General features: G+C 37.0%; 4 protein-coding genes across 5 annotated transcripts; 1 reads left to right on the top strand and 3 right to left on the bottom strand.

Annotated features, from left to right (window-relative positions):
- Positions 1-650: 650 nt before the first annotated feature.
- Positions 651-1,486, bottom strand: LOC110855070. The gene is made up of 2 exons (XM_022103501.2): positions 1,281-1,486; positions 651-1,116 (listed from the first exon to the last, which is right to left on the bottom strand). The coding sequence occupies exons 1-2, from the start codon at positions 1,427-1,429 to the stop codon at positions 777-779; spliced, it is 489 nt and encodes a 162-aa protein (XP_021959193.1). The 5' UTR covers positions 1,430-1,486; the 3' UTR covers positions 651-776.
- Positions 1,487-11,978: 10,492 nt separating this feature from the next.
- On the bottom strand, positions 11,979-13,486 carry LOC118437071 (O-antigen biosynthesis glycosyltransferase WbnK-like). Its single transcript, XM_035855848.1, has 2 exons — positions 12,819-13,486; positions 11,979-12,540 (listed from the first exon to the last, which is right to left on the bottom strand). Exons 1-2 carry the CDS (start codon positions 13,456-13,458, stop codon positions 12,023-12,025), a joined length of 1,158 nt encoding a protein of 385 aa, XP_035711741.1. The 5' UTR covers positions 13,459-13,486; the 3' UTR covers positions 11,979-12,022.
- Positions 13,487-13,632: 146 nt separating this feature from the next.
- On the bottom strand, positions 13,633-17,112 carry LOC118437070. Of its 2 annotated transcripts, XR_004835863.1 has the most exons (3): positions 16,796-17,112; positions 16,583-16,734; positions 13,633-14,051 (listed from the first exon to the last, which is right to left on the bottom strand). XR_004835863.1 is itself a non-coding variant. In XM_035855847.1 (2 exons), exon 2 carries the CDS (start codon positions 16,249-16,251, stop codon positions 14,185-14,187), a length of 2,067 nt encoding a protein of 688 aa, XP_035711740.1. In that variant the 5' UTR covers positions 16,252-16,734; positions 16,796-17,112; the 3' UTR covers positions 13,633-14,184. The 2 variants fall into 2 exon arrangements, 1 of the variants encoding a protein (XP_035711740.1); XM_035855847.1 differs by having other exon boundaries at positions 13,633-16,734.
- A 2,955-nt stretch (positions 17,113-20,067) lies between these two features.
- LOC110855147 lies at positions 20,068-23,128 on the top strand. Its single transcript, XM_035855557.1, has 2 exons — positions 20,068-20,428; positions 20,500-23,128. The coding sequence occupies exon 2, from the start codon at positions 20,887-20,889 to the stop codon at positions 22,690-22,692; it is 1,806 nt and encodes a 601-aa protein (XP_035711450.1). The 5' UTR covers positions 20,068-20,428; positions 20,500-20,886; the 3' UTR covers positions 22,693-23,128.
- Positions 23,129-24,567: the final 1,439 nt, after the last annotated feature.

The raw sequence follows: 24,567 nt of genomic DNA, 5'->3' as shown, positions 1-24,567 counted from the left end.
GTTGCTGGGAGGGGGCATGAATGCTATTTTTGTGGCAAGAAACTTAGCACTTTTTGGAACTTGGTGCGTCACTGTGCAACAATTCATACTATGGAGAAGCACGAATTCAATTACAGTGGAAGTTAAACTACCGTAAATACTCAATTTATGGCTGGGCCTAAAATCCAAAACCGAGTCTTACAGACCCGGCTATGTACAATTAGAGACTTGGCTAAATTTTGTTCCGTTCTAATTTTTAATACTATAAAATCGCATATACATAATTAATGTTGATTCAATTTGAGTTGTCCAATATTAATATTCTTAATTAACAATTTCTAAAACTTCTAAATCTAAATTTCTAAATTTTTAAAACTTTAAACAACATCCCAAGTTTGAATACTTTTTTTCAATATGATTTAGTTTTATGTTAATCAATGCATTTTAATTATATAATTTGATTTAATAAACAAATAATAAAATCTAATTTCCTACTCATATGACTTAAATTCCAATGATCGTCCTCCCATAGTCAAGGCGTTAGGCATCCCATTAATCCATAACGAAGACACAATAGTCTTGAAATTAGCATATCTATTTAAATAATTGTGTTCATACATGTTCCATTACAGTTGCACAACTTGTTAAATAGTTTGAGTTTAAAATCAAAATTAATTTTTGTCATGTTAAAATTTATTGATTCTTTTAGATATACTCGCCAAATCATCAATCACTACTCATAATTACATATGTAAATTATCATTGCGTAGTAAGTTATAAATTACTATAACTGACTATTAACAGTAATCATTTGTATACGTTACGGTTGTGTAATTCTGCCAGGCTGTAGCGGAACACATGTAGCAGTCGAAGGATACGCAACGTCCGGGTTTTATGAGACAATCATGCTCATTACTTCCATAGGTGGTGACCCTAAGGTAAATATATTCGGTACCATCGGAGTCAAAAAAGTTGGAGGTGTAAATGTGAGATCCGGGCTCGTCTACTTCAACAGTCAGCTCATTCAGGGTTCCGTCTGTAACGGTCAAATTGGTCAACCGAATGGCAGGCGTGCTGGATAAGCATCCCATTCCAGTGAAATTGTCGGCATCAAATGTTAAGCAGATTGAACGGTATCTAAATACATATCAGATAATAGTTTATTTTAGAATTTTAAAAGAAGGTTCTGGAAAATGGAGACGTTTCGTTTTTTATTATTTAAAGCGGAAATCAAAATTAAAATTAAAAAATTTAGAGTGTGGCTGAGCCTTTATTTAAGAATGATACTGAAGGAAACTTACCCCCAATAGTCGATTGGACCTTGGTCATGATTTATGCAACTTTTCTGTAGTTCCCGCTTGCACCTGGTGTCACATCCCGGGAAGAAGTTTGAATTTCCATTGGCTGAAATAGCAAAGAATATCCAGATTATCAAAATTAAAGGAGTCATGACGAAAATTGGGAAAAATTGAATAATTAAAAATTGTGTATGATAGCTGGAGCTAAAGTACGAATATCGTTCTGCAGTCGAACATTTGGCTTTATATGCCGCTGACATTTCCAGTTAAAATTTTATTACTCTGTATTCAGCTAAATATGTATCAGTGAGAGCTGCATTTAAAAATATTAAATTTTAGCTGGCCATTAACCAAAATGTGTTCATTCCTGGTTTTATACATACGTTTATTTAATTAATTGCGAAACACATATGGATATATGTAAGCTGTAGGCAAGTTCCAATTTTACTGCATTTTAACATGCCAATGTCGTAAGCGAAATTTAAATTCGTAAACGATGTCGCATCAAGTTTTGCGGAATAGGTTAAACTTGAAATTTTAATTCAGCTAATTTTATCGTATAACATCATTATCAAATTTATTTACTTCACAGATGCAAATAATTTATGTTACAGCAGTCAAAGTTATTGTTATTACAACCCGGAAATATGTAGATGACAGTTAATATGTAATTCAGTTTTGTTTTACACAGAGATACATACGTCAGAAATACGACACTTCAAAAATTATAGCAATTAAATTAAATGAACAACAAAGTTGTCCGAATGTGGCCATCTTTTGCAACTTATCCTTGGCGGGATGGACACATTCCCGATATTATTCGAGATATTGACCAATAATGTATGTAAATGTTCCTCAAAATTTCGCACTACAACTTCCCGGCAATCTAATTAATAAATTTCCATGTATTATTAACATGTTGTACTATGTACTTATATGTATAGTCTGTCCACGGCAAGTTGAACCCGGAGATATGGAAGACTAAATCCCGGCCCATGCCTATTAACGTTGAACTGAGTTTAGTCTCCCATATCTCCGGGTTCAACTTGCCGTAGACAGATAGTAGACGCCTACGCCTACACAAATACCTATAGGGTGGTTAAATGTCACACTAAAATTGAAAATTTTTAAATGGGAAAAATTAGTACATTTCTATTAGTTACCAAAATTCTGTCCATGAAATTTAGTATTTTCAGATTTTGTCATCAGTACTCCATCAGTTTTGTATTAATATAAAAAAATGTCAATCCCAAATCTAGTAAATAGTGGAAATTTAGGAGCTTTTCATATTAAACAATTTTCTATTGTAGCTAGAAATTTAAACAACTATGTATGTACCATACTGATATATGTGTGTAATTTCTCATACAAAGGTTTAACCATGAAATGTCTAAACACGTGTCTTCTAAACATTATTTAAACACGCACTAGGACGACACATGGCACATAAATACATAAATACCGTCGTTAGCTCCCTGTTTAAGATAATGAGAGCCCTTCACTATAATAGGTACGTAACTAACTATGTAAATAAGTAGGTGACAGGATATCCGCAGATTTATCCGTACATATATTATTGCGATCCAAATTCAAGGTGGAATTTAAGAAAAGTAAACTTTTGTGAATCACGAATTGTGGATAAACAGCTTGACAGGAAGACTCAGTTGGCGTTTACCTTTACATTTTAAAATTACATTTGGTCATGAAATCATGTATGCTTCACCATACAAAGTATGTAAATATCAGTTTTTAGGTTTATCTACAAGTTTGGTATGTTGTAGACGGAAAAAATTGAGGCTAATTGGTTAATTAGACACAATTATGGTTTCGTTCCTTATAGATTTACTTTTGCGTAAGCATTGCTTTAGCACACAAGTCGAATGAAGTTCCACCCTCAATCATATTTCGCTGGATATTGTAAATTTTGATTAAAACGTTTCCAGACTTAAATCGGGTCGGAAAATGGCTTACCAATTCAACAGCCTCCATAGTTTCCTATTCTTCGTTAGTTGTGTCCAGTTCTGCCAATTATTGACCGCTGTTAAAATTGGCTCCTCTGATAGGATCCAAGACCCTGTCCAACTCCAACTCAACGATTATTTTCTCCCTTTTGAGAACTGTACAAGCATGGCAATTATTCCGAGAAACTTGAAAATTCAAAGCCTAGAAATCGATAATAATCCAATCCTCCTACTCAACAAAACCTGTCGAACTTACAAATATATTGAACATAGGTTTGGTTTGCAAAGAAGGCTAAACCCTTCGAGGCATTGTTGGGCCTCATTTGTCCTACTCACAGGGAATGATCAACTTGGGAATTACCTAGTTTTCAACGGGAATCATCTCTTCATCCGGGTAACCATGAGTTCCCAATACTTGATTTTCTTGTCCACTACAAAATCAGGGATTCAAGACTATCTCAAATTGAGAAAGCCTGTCACCCATAAGTACGGACGGCGGGAAATAATAATCATAGAAGTGTCCCTACACAAAGACGAGATGGCACGTCAAGTTTGCCCAAAAATTCTACAATTGCACTATTACAACGTTAATCATCACCCCGACTTAAAAATGATGGATGGCGAGCCCTCTAAATCCTGGTACTCCGCAAAATGTCTAATATCTAAAGGAGGACAGGATTGTTTCAGACAGATTCAAATGATTAGTCAAAGAACTGCAAGTCTAAATGAATATTATTGGCGGATACCAGCTGTAGTTAAGAATGAAAATGTTCGCACAATTGCGAAAAAATTGACGTACAAAGTGAACTTACGCAAAATGTATAAACAGCTCATCGCGTTAACCGTACTCAATGAATTTGTCGCATTTTGGTTGTTACAAGAGGTTTGGGATAAACATTCAAACATTACGGCATGCTATGAAATCCCTGTTCTCGAGAAACCCATCGTATATGACAGCCAACACGAATTTATTCCTCACCGAAGTGAAACCTTTAGTTTCATATCTTGTTATAAAGTGAAACCTGTCACGGGCAATATACTACATGCCCTAACCAGTCCATTGACCACGCATAGTTGGATTTATCTAACCTTTAGTCTCTCAATTATCTTACTACTTGTCAATGTATCGCGGAGTAAAATTGGTTTTGAAGGAGCGTTAATACTTATCGGGGTCTGTCTCGAGAGTTCAGTATTGGATCGGTTAGAATCATATAAACGTACACTTCCCATGAACTATCTATCCTTGAGGGTACACTTTCTCCTCGGGGTTTGGACTATCTTAATAGGAACAGTATTAACAAATTGGTACAAAGCTTTCTTCACGATTGAAATGATTGTCCCAGCAACTTATCCTCCTCCATGGACAAGCTTTCTAGACATTGATGGAATGCAGGCATATCTGCCTTTCGAATTATTAGCTGATACCCGAGTGGATAATTCTAAAGTTTTGGGAGGGTTTCGCTATCTCACATTCTTCACCCGACTACGACATAGGGCTTACGGTTTAACCAGGGATCCAGGGAAGTCCAAAGTATTTAAGCAAACCCGGAAATTGGCTCAATTTATTGTCAGGCTAATTCCTCGCATTAGCCGTAAAATAGCTTATCATGAGCAAGAAGAGCTGTTCTACAATCAAATATTGCCAATATCTCCGATAAAACCGATTGGTTACGATGAAACGGATCGAATCGTGAAGACATTGTCGAAATGTGGGAAACAAGCGTTTCTAGATACGAAGGAAAATATTAATTTGCTGCTCCCATTTTTCAACGATAATCCGGACGGTGTAAAATTTTTGACTGGTGAGGATCCCCTTTTTGTGGTGACACCTGGTTGGCTAATAACACCTGTGCGGCACAACTATGTTGCAAAGCGTCTCAAGATTATAATATCTTCGGGAATTTATTCCCACTGGGAAAATTATTTTAGACTGGTAAAACCACCCCGGTTATTTCATAACTTTGCTAATTGGACGAGTCCGAAATTTGATGTTGTCTCACAATTGAGCCGCAACTCGAAGATTGTTACAGGGTTTTATATATGTGGGATTTGCGTTGTGGGTTGCGCACTTTGTTTAGGGTTGGAAATGCCAAGTACATTGGGATACACAAGGTTAAGAAAAAATACGAAAAAACTAATGTATCCGTTAAATTATTTGGAGTAAAAGCAAATTATTTTGTAACAAATTCGAAACATCAGAATGATGTAAGGTTATCAATTTATCGTAAGTTACTGATGTACACTGTTAAACATCTGGTAGTGTCACATATTTAGATACTCCGTGCTGGTATTAATTTGATAATAATTTCTTACCGGATTGGTAGTAAATTGTGTCTTTGTGGTAAATTTTTCATTACTACAACCTTACTGAACTGTAATTCCCGTCAATACTAGTGCCGGTAGTATAACATACATATGTACTCCGGTCGGTAATGATTTATTACCATTATTATACGAGTGGAGACATTTGTGTATTTACCTTTGTTTTCAAACGATCTCGAAGTAAATTTAAAAAATGTGAAATTTGTCGACGTTGGGACGCGTTTTATCTTCTTTTGATGCAAGTATTTATTTCCGCCAAACCTGGGACTACAATGAAAGCGACAAAGTTGTTTGCATATCCGGACTTAAGTCTTTAAATTAATTATTCGTCCAATTATGAATTCAAAGTTTTCTAACTTTATATGATACTTTCTTAGTTTCCTCATATAAATATAGAGAAGCGTGAAAAGAAGATATAATTCAAATGTAAAGTAAGGTCTGGTTCAAAGCTCCAATAACTCGGTGTCGTAAAAGCATCCGCAAGCGGAAGGTGAGTAACCTAAACATTATAGAGTAAAAATCTCTGGGGGACGCAAAATTTCCCACTCAGAGCTCAAAGCAATGCTTAAAGACGCCAAGTTTGTATTTCTCCGTCGTACAGAGATTTTTACTATCCAATATTAAGGATTAAATTATCAATGCACATATTGTAACAGTACAAACTAGTCCATACATATGTACATAAATAGTCCCTAACTTACGACCCGATTTCTATTAAACGAGTATCACCTAATTGTATTTGACTTAATTTTTTTTTTTCTTTTCTAACTCTTGCAAATCCTTTTGCATATCAATTCCCAAATCAAAATAACGCTAGCAAAGGCTACCATGACGGAACATAACGCTAGTACGTGCCACAAAGCGCCGACCGACTCCTCGACCTCATTTCCATTCCAGCTTTCATGAAACACTTTCACCTCCTTAAAGTTAGAATTCAATTTCGCAACAAATTTCGAATATATTTCTGTCCCAAATTGTTTAATAAAGTGCATTTTACGATTTGCTTGTTCAAGGAGTTTGAACCTCCCTAGAATACCAGTCTCGGCCAGATGCCGCAGAAACGCTTGAATCTTGGGAGCTATACAATTTCGGCCTCCAGCATACAAGATGCTGCACCGAATTGAGGCATCTGCATTATTCTGGATGACCAATCTAGTCCCAACAGTACGCAACGATAAGATGTACAATTCCAAGTCTTGGAGCACATCCATAATTGCAAAGGTCCCTCTGGTCGATACCCATTTAGAAGTTGTATTCGACCTAATTTGTAAAAACTTTGACATATTTTTAACCATTGATACATCCTTATTGGCGCCATGAATGTACTCCATTTTAGAATTCATCTTATTCACAAATTTGTTGTATCGTTGACTGAAATTCTTCATTAGTACTTCTGGAATTATGAACATTTTCAGAAACGAAGTTGCTTTTCTATTGGAATCTCTGTAGGATCTAAAGGCTACAGAAGTCGTGAAAATTGTCATGTTGGACGCGACAAGTCCTTGAAACGTTTTGGGAACGTTAGGTGGATATATTACGGTCAAGTCGGAATAGATACTTCCTTGGTATAGATTTTCCATGAGAATGTAGCAAACAAAGAACCAAATTGCTAATACTGGGAGGCCGATTTTCCTATTTTTGACTTTTTTGATTACCTCGTCTGCAATAGCTTGTCCGAAAAGGAGTGATTGGACCAATAAGAAATCATGGACAGATCTTAGCCCACTAAAATTGTTGGGCAATCCTTTCCCCTGAAACTGCAGGACTATACTTATTCCTACACAAGAAACCAAAATCGACCACCAGATGGAACTCTCAAATGGGGTAAACACGCCCCAAATGCTATTCTCCGCGCGAGGGAATTGTGTAACGATTACGAAGTCAATTTCAGCCAATTTCATTTCATAAATGATTGATTTAGTTGATGTGAGATGTTCGACAAATTTTTCGTTTAAAATTCTTCTGATATCCATGTTTCCAATCAGACGGTTAAAATCTATGTAATATCCGACGGTTGAAACATATGTGAAATTATAGCGTCCGCTTAAAAGGTTTAACATACAAACAACGGAACTGTCGGTTTCCTTAAATCGACCCAGACTGATACCACAAACTGCGCCGGGCTTTTTGTTCCAGACGCTAGTTAGCATTGTACCGCCGTGGAGGTTTTGTGTGTTAGAGGTATCCCATAGATTGGCGAGATCAGATTGTGATGAGATATGCCCGATTGGTATTAAAGTAGTAGAAGTACAGACAATGCACGGCATAACAATTTCTTTAGGATTTGAAAGGTCAAAAAACACCAGGATTCCTGGTGACGACGACGCTGCATAAAGGTAGTAATACTCACTTCGAACAGGAAACTTCACGCAGACGAAGACATAATCCGGGATAATATGTTCCGTTGTGATCAGTACTTGGTAGTGTGGAGGAGTACCAACTCGCTCAGAAATGTTAATCGGTGACACTAAATTCAGGAATGCTACCTTAACCTGGTGAAATTTTCTTCGCCAACTGTAAAGTTGCGATTGATTATCGGTAAAATTATATTTCCCGTTTTTATAGTTTCTCACGTGAATGGTTACTGGCGTGTAGAGATTGTTCCTCCGTAGTATACCAAAGTATTTATTAACCGGGAAAGTTTGATCGTCGCCAAGAAATCTTTGGTGGATGAAGTAAATCTCAGAGTATTCAAAAAAAATTGGGCGTGTATATAATAGGCGTGTACGGTTGCGAACTAACAGGGAATATAGCAGGAATCAAATTAAAGAAATATAAATATGTAAGAATAAAGAAAAGAGGAGTCATTGTATTCAGATGTTTTTCAATCAAGCGATACTAAGTCCAGGTTAAACTTTGCTCATTGTCAAGGTCACGTACTATGCTAACAGTATAGTTTGCTTAATTCGGAATTCAGGTTGTAGTAACTGCTTAAAAACAGATGTTTTTTAAGCGTGGGTTTATGTTCCTGTGGCAATTTATGGTTTAAATGCGTCCTGAAACACTTCACAGCTCACAAGGGACACTCACGACCTGTTGTTTGAGTCCAGAGTACCCACTATGTTTTTTAGAATCTACTAGGACCCCAGATGAAGGATCCATTCATATTTCCGTGTTAAACTCATATTTGGCGCCATGGCGTGGCGCCAAACTTAAAAATTTGCATTTTGGACCAACTTCAAACCCTCATAACTTTTGCAGTTTATGTCGGATTTTCAAAATTTTATGCTTAAAATGATCACAAAAGTCGAAATTTTTGACAAAAAAATAAAAATAAAAAATTTCTAATTTTTGCAATATTTTTAGGATTTTTTCGACGAACCCCCATTTCGAAGAAAATTACGAAATTTTGCGAAAAGTTAAAAGCGATAATTTTAGAAAAAATTTCATGGAATAAGAAAGTTGAACTCCTTGTCATGATTTTTGCCAAAAATTTTGAAAATCCGTCCACAATTTCAAAAGTTATGGCGGTTTCAAAAATAAAAATATTCAATTTTGGCGAATTTGGCGCCACGCCACGTCGCCAAATATGAGTTTTACACGGAAATATGAATGAATCCTTCATCTGGGGTCCTAGTAGATTCTAAAAAACATGGTGGGTACCCTGGACTCAAACGACAGGTCGTGAGTGTCCCTTGTCAGAGGTAATAATAAATTATTAATCATAAGACGTTGCGTGCGATATATCGCAACTTAGTTATTGACAAGAATTCATAATCGGGAAGAATTCTGAGAATAGCTTTTTATGTGTGTAGGACGATTAACTTTCAGATCCTTGAACAACTGGAAAGTTTCTGTTTTAAAAACGTCAATGAATGTATTCATCTAATTTTTTTAAGAAACATTAATTAATTTTAGCGCATATGTAGCACCGACCTTCTTTTCTGCACAGTGGCATAATTTAGTCACATTACTTATTTGGTTTGAGGCGCTCACTGTTTAGTATTTTACTAAACCATACGATTCTTTATTTGGTCGCATTTACCAATTTCTAGAGGTAAATTATGGTGTAATGATATGACTGGCATATGTACGTAGTCGGTAGAATTTGTTCACACACTTGTGTACTGGTAAAGAACCACGAACATGTTACGTATGAATATAATCTACCCCAAATGGTTAAATGTGGTTAAATGTGGATGCCAATAAAGTCTTCCAAGTTCAAAAATGAGTACATGAGTCAACTTCTCGCCAAGAGCGAACAAGTTACAGGAATTTAAATCGCTATTGAAAATAGTAATAATCCTTGCTAAATACCAAATCTATTAGACGCGTTGTTGTTGGATTCTATTGCCCGATCACGAGCATTAAATTGTTCTAAATATATTACTGGGCCAGGTTGTACTAACATAAGCCATAAATAGTTTTGACGGGGTGCTATTGTAGGTTGATCGGCTTGTGGGATTGTTACAGCGTACTATTTCAGAGTATCGATTATCCTGGGGTGCAATATTGTAAATAAGTCGCAGCTCAATAAAGCATAGGTCGACGCCACCGAATTTACATAAACAGCCGAAAATCAGCAGGATTTGCGCCGCTGCCGGAAAATTGGCTGGCGACGGGGTGTTTTGTGAACTAGAGGTCACCATCTTTAAGTATGTATTGTCGCAAATGAAGGGGAGTGAGGTGATGTGTGCAATTGGAATTGATGGAGCTTAAAAGAATACAATGTGGAGTGGTCTTCATATACATAGAGTTATTCTTTAAGAGTTTTCCGGTAGAGTAATATGCTTGGACAATCTAGTAGTAATCTGGTAGCAATTTTATTATGTATAAGCTGACTCTTAGAAATGGGGTTAGGATTATAACCAAAAAGTAAACGTATATGACTCTACCGCCGTGGTTATGAATTTGTCATCGAGTGGTTATAAATTTATTAGCCCTGGCGACAATTAAATACCAGGTGGGTGAAAGTTTATAATTAGTCGGTGACAATTGTAAACACTCGACGACAAATTTATAACCACACCGCGCAGCGGTATGGTCACATACATTTATTTTTAGGTTATAATCATAACCCAATTTCTTAGACTGTATACTTATGATACTATTTGCGAAGTGCCACACCCCGATTTTCTTCAAATTGTAAAATTACATATGTAGTCCAAGTTAATACAATCAAGGATTCCTGATGCAGTTTATTTATGAGATGGTTTGAATTAGTCAAAATATTTGAGGTCAAAATTGATAAATACATATGCGTTCTTTCCCTGCGAAAGACGTGATAGTGAAATTTGCTTCCTCCGCTTGGTAAGAATCGTTAGTTTCAACAATCGCATAATCTGCCTGAATCTGATTGTTACTTGAAAATCTCGAACTTCTTACATATGTATGTATGCCATAATACATACAAAATCTATAAATATTATATGAAAGTATTTGCTGATTAGATATTTCGATGGTGGGACAGCCGCGGCTTATGTTTTTATGTATATATGTGAGGTTTATATGCATAAATAAATCAATAAAGCAGAATCCAAATATAGATTGCAATGCGCAGAATTCGGGACGAAAAACTAATCAGTAAAGTTATATAAACAGTTCGTGAACAAAGTTTGCGTGCAAGATGACAAAACCCTAATATTTACAATTAATTATACTACTGTATGATGATAGAAATTCTTACGGAGAATATTTAATGAGAGAATGTTCTGAGCTTTTTACATAAGTACATGTACTATCCTCGCATTTAGGCGTGTCACCTCATTTGCATAAATCTCAATAGCCCATTTTCCGCGATACGGGCTTTCCATGTTGAGTAAACTCTATGACTTTCACGAATGCGTTAAAATATGCAAATGAGGTGACAGAGCAGAGTACGTAAGTACAGTACATAAGTATTTTTGTATTTAAATACACTCTTATCAAGCTGGTATTACTTCAATCATTAATGGTCGTACCTATGTAGTAATACTACTGTAGCTGAATTTACTGGCATGGTGATTTCGAGGATTATGGTTTGGTAATGAAAATGAGTTATTTGCCGTTCAAGAGCAAACTATTACCAATACGATAGTAAATCACTACTAAATCAATATTAGTATGAAGATATGTGTGACTATAAGATTTTTTTACTCTACATAAATATGTAAGTATCTTTTAATCCTTTCTCCAGTGACAGGAAATAAATAGTGAATAGGCATGAGAATGAGACAGCTTTAATTAATTTTCCGCATTTTTATCGCTAAAAGCTAAAAATTGTTTACATGGCTTAACTGAGCACAAATTGACAAATTCTTAATAAAATTACGTGAATTTATGGTTTCCATTTTTTTGCAATGTTTGGTATGCATAGCAAAGTTTGCATTTATCCCACTTCAAAAAGTGAAATTGCACGATATTTCCCCTACCGATTTTTATGCAGAAATTAAATATGTAGCGGCTCCCTTTAAAATCAAATCAACTGAATATTAAATAATTACTCACAAGAAATACGTGCATATAATTTTATTCTTAACACATTTATTCCTCATTCTCCCACTTTGGATCAATGGCATTCCACCCACTCGGATAATAAATGTTTCCATACTGCCACAAATAAAACTCTTGTCTCTCCACATTATCTCCGCGGTACAGCCATTTCACATAGCCTTTCCTGAATTTGGCAGCGTAGACTATTTTCTCCTCAAACTTTCCCAAATACGCGGCCCACCAGGCGAACGAACTGTTCGGAATTATAAAATGTTTACATTTCGTTAAAAGATAAAACTCGTCGAGACCCGACAAACGGTACGGATTGGAGACCATGTGAACTTGATGATTTTCTAGCACAGGTAAAATTTTTGGTAGCAACTTTTCCCTAACGTAATTCATCCCGTCGGAAAATATGAAGAAAGTAATGTTTTCAGATTTCTGAGAATTGTTCCTAAGCTTCAAGAGAAGACTAGAAATCGCGGAGGCATAGTAGGACTCCGGGGTGGTTGCTTTTAACCGGACAAAGTCCCCGCGACGCATGTGAATCGCCACGGTGTCACCGGTACCTGTTCAAAAAAACAATTTTTATTCAAAAGAAAGGAAGGACATTTTCACTAACAGTTACTTTCATATTCATTTTAATTCACTTCATCTGACTTCATTTCTTTCATCAAGTAAAGACTGAAAAATGAAAGGTGTCAGGAATCCTTTCATTCACAGCCATTCATCTTAAATGACAGAATCCATCAGTCATTTTCATTCAAATGAAATTCATTTTCACTTAAATGAAAAAAAAATTCATGATTATCACGAATGAATAAAAGTGAACAGGTACACGTGTCACCTTTGTCGCGAATTATATTTTCCCACGATATGACTTCCTTGCTCCATTGAAGATCCCGCTTAAACTCGAACATCTCCTTAAGTTCGTCGCGGTACTGTGCGAAATAAGTTTCCGACTGACAAAAATCTCTCCCAGTCAGACTCAGGACAGAATTATTGTTCAAAAACGATAAGTACGAGCCGGATAGAAGGTCGGAATCTGTAATGTAAGTAATTTGATCCATCGCGTCGATAGAATTCCAAGGGAAGAGGGGAACGTTAAGGGCGTCTAGGGAAAAGGGATGATGCATCAGCGGGAAACGGCTGCGCGCCATTTTATTCTGAATTTTAGTAGGAATTCCGGTGGGCAGTCTGATATAAAGGGGGAGATCATGTTTCCGTGCGAGTGCGTAGTGGCAGGCGTATTGAAATAGTTGGTTTCCGAAACCCCCTTTAGGTTCGAGAAGGATTGCAGGGCGGTTAATTTGTCTGGTGGTGTGATCGGACGTATTAGAGACGGGGTAAAATGACTGGTCCGTTATTGAGTTTAATTTCTTCCTTGTGACAATTCCGGGTTCTAAGTTGCCATTTGTTATCCCTAATCTGTAATTCAATAGGAAAATTAAAAGTCTGACAAGATCTAGATAATTAATTTTTAACATTTTTTATGTACAAGGTGGTTTAAATGTCAGGTTACAATGGAAAATTTTTCAATGGGAAAAATTCCTAAATTTCCATAAGTTACGGATTTGGGATTGAGATTTTTATTAATTTTTATTAAAAACGATGGAACACTGATGACAAAATTCTTAAAATATTGAATTTCAGTGGCAAAATTTCGGAGATTTGCGAATTTTTCCCGTTGAAAAATTTTCCATTGTAACCTTATATTTAAACCACCTTGTATAACCTAATTTTGTCCACTGAATAAATTCGCATTTTAAGTTTTGCGTAATTTTATTGATGGCCTTTGTAAAAATCTGTCTTCAAATGTTACATAGCACTAATATCTACCAAATCAATAATCTTGTAACAGCAGGTTTTGTAGTGTAATGCGTGTGAGATGCAATTAGGTAGCGTTGGCCATCGACACACCATTTACACCGATGTCGAAATCAGTCAGAGAGCAGGCACTGGAGAGTTACTATATACATGTCTTTATTCTCCAAGTAGCAGATGGTGACTGACTGGGCAAGTGAGACGAGCACAGTCAGAGATACAGAAATATGAGACTTAACTATACTCTATGACATACCTTACACCACACCCCCCTTTCTAAGCTAAAGAAATCATTCATACATAAAGGACAAAGATCAATAAACAAAGGACATCAATAATAATCATGCATTCATTTCATAAATAAATCAAATGCATATTCGTAACAACTATCACTTTTCACATAAGAGACGTTGCACAGGCTTGACAATTCGACCAGAACGCGTAACGTAGTTGCCATCATTCTTTGAAGCTTGGTCCCGAGGTCGGCGATCTTGATTCTGTTCAGGTGGGTCCTTCGTATTTTGTCCATCGACGAATGACTGGGATGGGCAGTCCAAATCTGGAGCAGGCGTTTCGGGGAGATCATTCGTGTGAGCACGAGTCAGCGCCAAGGAGTTGCGTCGAAACTTTCCTCGCGGTGTGTCCACAATAAGAGAACCCGGAGCATTAGCATTCTCCAACACTTTTCCCCAGGTTCGAAGGTCTTTAACCCAGACAACTTCTTCAGGTTGGAGGTCTTCCTTCGGCTGGACACGATGATGCGAATCGTAGTCCTTCTTCTGTCTTGACCGTCGCAGCTCTTCTTTCGAGTTGAGGTCTTCCTTGTCCACTGAGATTGGCACAAGTCGAGTTGGATTCCGTTTCGTAAAGTACTTGGCTCCAGAGATCTGGCCAAGCGTGTGCTCAACAACAGGCATCATGTGAAACTCTCGTTCAACATTCCGGTTGAGTTTTGTCAGATCAACACAAACTCTGTCACCATTCGACTTCGGCGCCATGACGACAGGAGCACACCATTCGGTCGGTTCATCCACAGATTCGATGATGTCGTCGCGGAGAAATTCTTCAATCTTCCCTTTCAGCTTGTCCATTAGTGGGAGTGGCACCCTCCTTGGGCAGTGAATCGCGTACGGCACGGCGTCAGGTTTGAGCTTGATCGTGTAGGGGTGGTCAATTTTTCCAAGACCCGAGAAGAGCATCGGAAACTCCTTCTCAAAGTGGGCAGGATTTTCTGCTGACTTCGGCACCTCTTCATTCCACACACGGTCAACTCGGCGAACAAGATTCAAGTCTTCACAGGCTCGCAGTCCTAGCAGTGGTCGCTGCAGCCCTCGAATCACATAAACAGTTTCATTCACTTTTAACTTTCCATGGCTCAGGTCACACATAAAACTTCCCACAGAATTCAGAGATGATCCATCCGGTCCATTCACTGATCGCGTCGGATGATCCAGTCGGCGAGATTTCCACTTTTGACAGAAAAGAGTGTGTGGGATCACAGTGACGTCAGCCCCAGGGTCGAGCTTGAAGAGGATTTCGGCGTTGTCCACCTTCACCAGGGATGACCAGCGAGAGTCACGCGACTGGGCTGTTTCCAAAAAGCCGATGGTTCTGATGGATCCAACAAAACTACCTTCACGATCGCGCACTTCACCGTCCACATAATTCACTTTAACAGTCCCCACTTTACTTTTGCACAGTTTAGAGAAATGGTTCTTCTTGCCGCAGGTCTTACAATCCTTTCCCCATGCTGGACAGAGTTCCTTCTTCATCTCATGGGTCCTCCCACAAAATTTGCAGCTTTTGGAGGAGTCGGACGACGAAGATTTTTCAGACTTCGCCTGGGAGTTGGGCTTTTCCTTCACTGGCTGGGCCCCTACCCTTGCAAGATTAGTAGTAGTCGTTTCGCCACGAAGATCTCGTTGCTGCCTCTTCACGGTCTCATGCTGACGGGACATCTTCACAGCCTTTTCCAGAGTGAGCGACTCGTCCAACTGCATCTTCTCAGCCAGATGACGATCACACACCCCAACAACAATTCTGTCACGAATCAGTTCATCCTTCAATTGCCCGTACTCACAGTATTCAGAAAGTGAGTATAGCGAAGTGATGAATTCGTCGACACTTTCTCCGTTCTCCTGAACGCGAGAATTAAAACGGGAACGCTCATAGATTGTGTTCCTTTTCACGATGAAGTGAGCCTCAAACTTGGCTAAGACGGTGTCGAACTTCTTCTGGTCGTCACTGGAGAGCCCAAATGATAGTAAGATATCATCCGCCTGGTCGCCCATAAAATAGATAAGAGAGTTGACTTGCTCCACTTCAGTCTTGTTGACTAGGCCAGAAGCGATCCGGAACCTTTCGAACCGACGTTTCCATCGAGGCCAGTCTGAGGGGGACGAGAACGAGAATTGCTCAGGTGGGCACACTTGAAACACTGACCCTTTATCTGCCATCTCTATGCGCAGAGTAGTACTATAGTTCAACGTGCAGACACCGCAATAAACTTCCCCTCACAGTAATCACTGATAAGTCACCTTTTCGACACGACGGGAGTTCTGACCCGCTGCCACCATGTAGTGTAATGCGTGTGAGATGCAATTAGGTAGCGTTGGCCATCGACACACCATTTACACCGATGTCGAAATCAGTCAGAGAGCAGGCACTGGAGAGTTACTATATACATGTCTTTATTCTCCAAGTAGCAGATGGTGACTGACTGGGCAAGTGAGACGAGCACAGTCAGAGATACAGAAATATGAGACTTAACTATACTCTATGACATACCTTACACCACAGGTTTCGGGTAGCTACATAAATTATTTTTCAAATTTGGAAATTCAAATTCAGGTTGATAAAATACTACTTTTGATCATTATTAAGCTCACACTAAAATCTATTTCGATCGAACAATTTGCAAGAAATTTCTGAAGCCTTTTCTGTAATTATTTAATTAGACAATTAAATTCTAATTCAATTAAATTTTTAACAATTGCACACCTTTCCCCCATTATTGACACATTATACGGCGTGCCAATCCAAGATATAGTGTCCTCACCACCACGCAAGATACTCAGGATGATAAGCCCACCCAAAATATAAATCGGTAAGACACTTAGTTTTGCCTTATAAAACGACATGGTCCCCAAGTATCCAAAGAAAATATGGAAATCTATCCGTAAACTGGCAACCTCACGTATTTACATATATAAATTTTTCTCTAATTTTTTTTGAATCTCGTCCGAATAAATAAAAGAACACGATGAATTTCTTCATTTACATGGTTTATTCAAGTATTTACAAAAATCTACTGTGCAAAATCGTTAGGAATAATTTTATTCCTTACGATTATTTTATGTACAAGGTAAGTACCAGCATTCACTCTATCAACAAATTTGTTACCAATTGAATAAATATTTATTCTGGGAATACGTCATGTGGTAATAATCGTGTTCGTTTGATCTATAAATGTTTGCTTGGCCAATTATGCATTATAAATTTATTCATACAATTAATTTGCAATAAAGTCTTCATGTATATGGATAAATAAATCCATTTGCTAAATCAGTACCTAATACATATTACATATGCAAATATGTATGTGTTTTACATATTCGTAAAGGTTACGCTTTTATGATTTAGTAGCAAAATTTAAATATCTGCACATTTATTTATACATCGTACGGTACTGATGTGTGATGTAAATGGCGTTGCGTTAGATGCACTATACATAAATCATTTACAATTTATACAGATTATTTTAATCATATTCTAATGGAAATTTAACGACTTATTCAAATTAGACAACTTATATTATGCAATCATTTTCTTACTCATGCAATTATGAACTCACTTAACAAAATCGTTAAAGTAGAACTCACTTTAAAATATTAGTATTTTTAATTAAATATTAATTATTTTATTTTATTTATATTACTTAAATTATTATTATGTAACTCTATGGGCCTCGGCCTGGAAGGGTTTAGGATCCAAATAAAAATACAAAATACAAAGTACAATACATAAATCATTGCTAATTTTTGCAAAATTAAATTTGCATGCATTTTTTGGCACCCAGATAAATACTGTATAGAGTTAATGTTATACATTCCTTTGACAGGATAGCAGAAATATCTATTCATAAATACAGAACGGAATCATGATGACTTGCATTTGCGTACACAAGTTTCGCATACGCAATAAAATAGGAATTACATACGTCAGTTTGTACATGCATATGTGTTTATGTACAAATGGTAAATATGTACGCATATATATTGTATGGAAGCATATATTTAGTAGGGTTGCCGCGGGTAGCGAAAATGCTACCCGTTACCCGACCCGTTACCCGCTGCCCAACTACCCGTACCCGCACGGGTACCCGTGCGGGTACCCGTTACCCGCTACCCGTTATAAGAATTAAGTTAAAAACTAACCAACCTTCAGAATATCTCTGATTTAATCAATTATTTCCTCATTTGGGTTGTTCAGTAGTTTGAGATAATGCTGTGCAAGTAATGAATGCGATAATTTGCTAGATGTCATTAGATGTTTCTAAAACCAAACTTTTTGGCTTACAATGGAACCTTTTTCAAGCTACACCTGAATTTCTTATATCAAAATTATATCAAAAAATCAAGCCAAAAATTAGAAATTATCACTTATCTTCCCGTTGAATATCCCGTTTAAAGAAAACTATTGGGTGGCAGAGTTCAAAGTTAGCCTTAGTTTTCGTTAAGTGGAGGAAAAAGAAGCAGAACATTTACTTAAAAATTGAATTTTGCAGCCAATATTTTTCTTCAAAGTGGGCACTCAACGGAAAGTATCACGCGATTCCTAATTTTTTGCTGGACTTTCTGATATAAATACTCGCTAGAGAATCTTGGTGTACCTTGAAAAAAGATCAATGTTTAGTTTGATTTTTTGAAATTTTGACTTCAATGAAGTTTTCATTAAAAAAATTGCTACCAATAAAATTTTTGCTTTCAATCTGATTCAGAATTTTCATCTTCAAAGCATAAATTAAAATCTCGTTGGTCTTACAAAATACATACACACAAACACAAGTCAAATTATTATGACAACTGATATTTTACAGCAGGTAAATTACATATACCTGAGAATTACTGAGAAATAATAATTTATCCGCATTTTCGGAACGTGAAAAGCATTTGAGGCTGCCGTAGGCTTCTGTGGTTTCGAAAAAGACACGCTCGCTATAAACGCTAGTTTATGGCAAATTTTGAAGTGATAAATATTAAATTGAAGCTTTTGTTGGTAAATGCACTAACTTGCTGCTAACTTTCTTTGTGAACTGATTTATGTCGGAAATTAAATAAAAACTGAACTACCCGATACCCGTGCGGGTAGTTCTCGCTACCCGCAGATAACGGGTACCCGCAAGAATCGTGCGGGTATGCGGGTAACGGGTACCCGACCCGTTACCCGCGGCAACCCTAATATTTAGGTCCATACATAATGTTAGTGCGCATCGGCATATAAGTTAGTCATCGCTTATCATCTATTATCTCCATACCCCGGACAAATATTTTTTTATCCTACCCTACTCGTGTTGAGCTCAACATGAGTAGGGTAGGATAAAAAAATATTTGTCCGGGGTATGATTATCTCGTATGTGTACCAAAGTTGGTTCCATGAGTACAGAGGATGTTCAAAAATTATAGTAGCCCTATTTACATATGTTCAGAATTAACATGCACTCGTAGTTGTGCATTCTATTTTGTATGTTGCTTTTTAAAATATTCTGCACCTCAACTTTCCCGTGTTTTATATATTAAAATAACGATTTTGAAAAATGTTCAAAGTCATGTTAACATGTTAACAAAATAAAGATTTTAGTCCACCCAAAAATTGGTCGCTAATTAAACCCAAAAATAGGTAATTTTTGTGTTTACAAATTTAGGTCAAAATTTTGATTTTTGATTTATAAATTTTGATTCCTTGCTTATTTTTAAATTGTTGACTTCGTGTCAAATCGTAATGGCCAATTGTTTTTGCCAACCTATTGGCACGTATTAACTACTTGCCCATACAGCAAATTTCAAGTGTAACGGTTCTCGGTAAATGACTCAAGGTGAGGCGTGCTCATAATTTGAGATCACCTTTTGTATGAATATCATTTGGTTATTGATCATTATATTGATTGGGTGTAAAATTGTCATGTTCAACGTTCACGATAATCTAAGTGGCAAGTATGAATCATCATTTATGGGTGGGGCACATCATTATTGACAGCCAGCACACATTGCAGAGAGATCATAAATTTTATCGCAATTGATATTTAATTCACATACATAATTTGTTTTAAAATTTAGGAATAAATTCGTCACAATTTGCGATACCTAAAAATGGTTAGTATCCACGACATCGTAACAACGGTTTTGGAGGCTGACGGTGATAACTTTGTGACTGAAAAAGTCCGAATTTCTACCATGTTAAACGTTCCTTCACATGACTCAGAACAGTGGATGTCATCATTTCGTAATCAGACAATAAATTCGTACGAGCTATTAACGTTGATAATTAAAAGCTGGGTAGAACGTAACGGGGACGAAGCAAACATTAAATCCCTTGGAGCAATCTTCTCAATAAATATGTTTCAGGCGGCAGCAGGTAAGCGATTTTATTAAATATTGAACTCGGTCATTTCTTGAAGCGCCTTAATCCTTTCTTCTTACTTGTAGAGGCATTAGCTAGCTTGCCCGACTCCAAAATCCGCCAAGCATCGCCAAATCCCACCACAACCCATCCGAGACAAATATGCTTCGGCCTCAAAAAAGCAATTCATAAATTTATTGGTCGCGAAAAAGAACTTGAAATACTAAAAAATTATCTTCACCAACGAAATAGAAGCTGCGTTGTCATCAGTGCAATTGGGGGACAAGGAAAAACTGCGCTTTGTAAAAAAATTCATCGAAGATCTAACCAGAATTAATTCCTCACCCCCGATAATCACGTGGCTTCAAGGGAGTAGCCCACAGGAATTGATTTCCTCGATAACTGAATTCGCCGTCTTCCTTAATATCCCTACAACCGATCATACAAATAGGCCAATTCCACTTTATCTTCTTATGGAACAAATAGCAAGCAAGGTGATCTCCAAAGTCACAAATTCTGGTTGGCTGATTGTATTGGATAATGTAGATCAAGAGTATGAAGACTGTGCTACTGTCGTCAAAATCCTACTTCAAAATGATGGATTCGTGGTTTTGACATCTCGAAAAAACGACATCTATGCAGGAGAAGTTTATCAGCTAAGCCTCCCAACACTTTTGCCAGCCGACTCATTAAAATTGGTAAATAATTCTCTCGAAAATGTAATCGAAACTGACGTGACTTTGCTCTGTGAAGAACTTGGTCATCACGCCCTGGCACTCCAACAATCCGTTGCATACATCAGAGAAAATCGTCAGAAGAGCGTCATTGGAAATGACTATAACATTCCAAATTTTCTCGAGGAGCTTAAAGATAATCGCAAAATCATACTTCAGCATGCTTTGAAGTTAGCCGATTATGACCAAACAATCCTCACCATAGTTCAATTATCGTTGTCATCCATTTCAAATAATTACGGAGATGTTGGAAGCCTGGTGAAAACGGTGGCAGTCATTCTGGGTGTCGTTCGCCCTGATGGAATACATCTGCACATTCTTCAAAACCTAGTTGATATTTATCTTCGAAATAAACCAGGACCTCCTCGCTCCAAAATGTTAAGATTATTTTCCTGCCAACTGTTCTGTAAAACTGAAGATGGCGCTGTTCCCACTTTAACCCAAGCGACTCCCCCAAGGACGAGAAAGGTTGTCCAGTTACTGACAAAGTTCTCTTTGGTTAACGTCGAGTCCGAGGTAATCTCTATTCATCGTCTTGTGCAAGATATTTTTCGTCTTGAATGTGACTACAAAGATGCGCTGAGTATTTTACTGAAACACGTGAAAATAAAAGGTTTATCCCGTGAAGAACTTGTACAATTAATCAGCATTTGGGAACATGCAGATGAAGAAATTGTCAAACAAAATTCAAACCTTGTTTTTCAAATATTCGACAAGATGTTTTGGTCCACGCCTGACTTGATGATGCACGAGAAGGAGGGATTTCTAAATAAAAACTACGCACTGTTACGCCAAGTATGTGGTCCTGACCATGCAGAAACAATAAAAATGGAAGTCTTTGTGTCACTTGTGTCAAATCACGATTGTGACCCTGCTGAAACACTGACCAAGTATACGCAATTATTCGACAAAATCCAAATGGTATTTGGGTCAAGACACCCCCTCACTAATCTCACGATATGTTGCATAGCTCAAACCCTTTTGAGCCTTGGTAGACCTGAGGAGGCACTCGAGTGGTGTCGAAAGAGATTGGCGCAAGACCATCTTCTATGTGTTCAAGAAGAACATAAAATGCATACCATGAGCATAATGGCGCAGGCTTTAGTTCACCTCACGCGGTTTGATGAAGCAATTATCATTTACCAAGAGATATTAGAGTGGAGAATAAAGAACCTTGGACCGTCACACGAACATACTCTAGCAACCCTTAATCATTTGACCATCTTCCCCTATGTTGCTGGCCGCATAACGGAGGAGGACGCCATAACCGAATTTGAAAACCAATTAGGCCAGATGGTAGACAAGCTTGGACCTGAACATCGAATAACGTTGAACACGAAATACACGCTGGCCGGAGCCCTGTGGGATATGGGAGATACGGATAAAGCATTTGTCATGCTGGAGGAGGTCCTGCTCTCGATGGAGAAAGCATTTGGACCCAATCACCGGGACACAGTCCTTGTAAGAAAAGGAATCTCGGAGAGGAAAATTATGATGGAGGAAGGGACTACTAGGAAATGTTTATACCCTGGTGTTAAGTGGTAAGAAATACAATTAGCAGAAACATGTACTACATGCAATGGGATTCTGACTTCTAATATTTTTGCCTGGTAGCTTTCTTGATATTAAGATACGATAACCTGCTGTGAATAATTCAAGTATTTTAGTTTAATGTACACAGTAGTTTTTACTATTAATACTCGTATTAATATTTTCTAAATATTATGTATCTTGGATTTAATTTGCTAGTCAATGAAGGTATGTATGTAGCAGTAATAAATTCATAATCGTTCTATGCCGAATTTAAAAGTAAAAATGTATTCCTTACTTTTAACCATAATTATGCAGTTTTATTCATTTGATCACAAATTCGCTCTATGAGAATGATTAATCAAAATACAGAATATATTAAGAATAGCGTTGACAAATGAAAAATTAATAAAATTATTCAGTCATTCTTCATGATTACGACAGGAATAAAAATGGGTACTCAATATTCAGTCATTCAGAAATTCTTAAAAATTGATTAGGTAACTCATTGTTCAAAATTTATTCAATGGGAATTGTATAATTTATTCATTCTGTACTGAATAAATGAATGTGAACAGCTATGATTAACTTACACATAAACAAATCACCGATACATTGTATCTGAAATCGCTATAGGAATTTTTACTGTTCTAAATCTACATAGAACATCAAATTTACTGACCATCCATGCTCAAATGTGTATTTCGCCATACAAAGATAAGTACATATCTATGTAAAAATTTCCATATCACAGCGTAACGATTCCTTCCACCTCCTAATGAATATTGAAAGGGTATTTAGTTAAAATAAAGATAGGTTTCCTGGTTGTTAATGACGAATTTGTCTTTACGGAACAAATGTTCTAGACAGTGACGCAACTCATGTTCAACCCAAATTGTGTTTTGACCACTTAACTGATTAACTTTTTAAAAACAACATTTAGCGCTTAACGTACGCAGGTGCTCAAAATTAAACGAATTCAGGTGAATTTGGGTGACCTTGCCAGCAGGGAAAGCTCACCAAAATGCTCGGATTTTACGATAAATCAATACCAGGAATGTCCACAAGGCACAGACTACCCTTGAAAATCCTGCGAGCTCGCAGCGCCCGGAATTCGTATAATTTCGCGCACTTGTGTAGATAAGTTTGTCGATAAGTGTTGTTTCTACATTGTCTTTTAAAATGAGCTAGTCCTAAAATTATCTGGGTTGAACATGGTTTGCATCCCCATACTTAGTGGGAGTTTGGATATAAAGATTTGGATATATTTACAAACTATCCTCTTTCTTAGGAGTGTCACCTCATTTGCATAAATTTCACAATGTCCATTTTCACCGATACATGCTATCCATGTTGAATAAACTTTATGCTTATCTCGACTACATGAAAACATTCGAATGCGGTGACCAGCCCAAATAATTTGTCTGTACAATTGTGTCAGAATGATTCACAGGAATACTAATATGTAGTTTAGTAGTTATGTATTTGTCCGCTCTCATTTTTTAATGTTAGAAAAATTAACGGAAAAATTGTCCATCCATCTATCCAATCACCCCCCGTGTGACATATAAATACTGCCCATGTTATTATTAACATGGTAAGGGTAGGATTAAAATATCCGCTCAAGTCGATCACATGCTTTCTGCACAGTCCCAAACATAGATAAATGTTAAAACTCTGTACGAATGCACATACATTAGGTACACAGCTGAGTACATAATTTATTATTTGTATGACTTACAGTTTGAGAACACTTCTTTTAAAAAAACTGGTTTTTAAGAATTCTCATGCTAAATCGTCGAATTATACTGACGCATCCATGTAAATATATTTATGAATACATACACATGTACATAAATACCATTTCTTAATGCAAAGTCCAATATTTTC

The sequence above is a fragment of the Folsomia candida genome, unplaced genomic scaffold (genome assembly GCF_002217175.1).
Source record: "Folsomia candida strain VU population unplaced genomic scaffold, ASM221717v1 Fcan01_Sc011, whole genome shotgun sequence".
Taxonomy (NCBI): Eukaryota; Metazoa; Arthropoda; class Collembola; order Entomobryomorpha; family Isotomidae; genus Folsomia; species Folsomia candida.
Note: the sequence above shows the minus strand (reverse complement) of the source record. Positions and strands in the feature narration are given on the sequence as shown.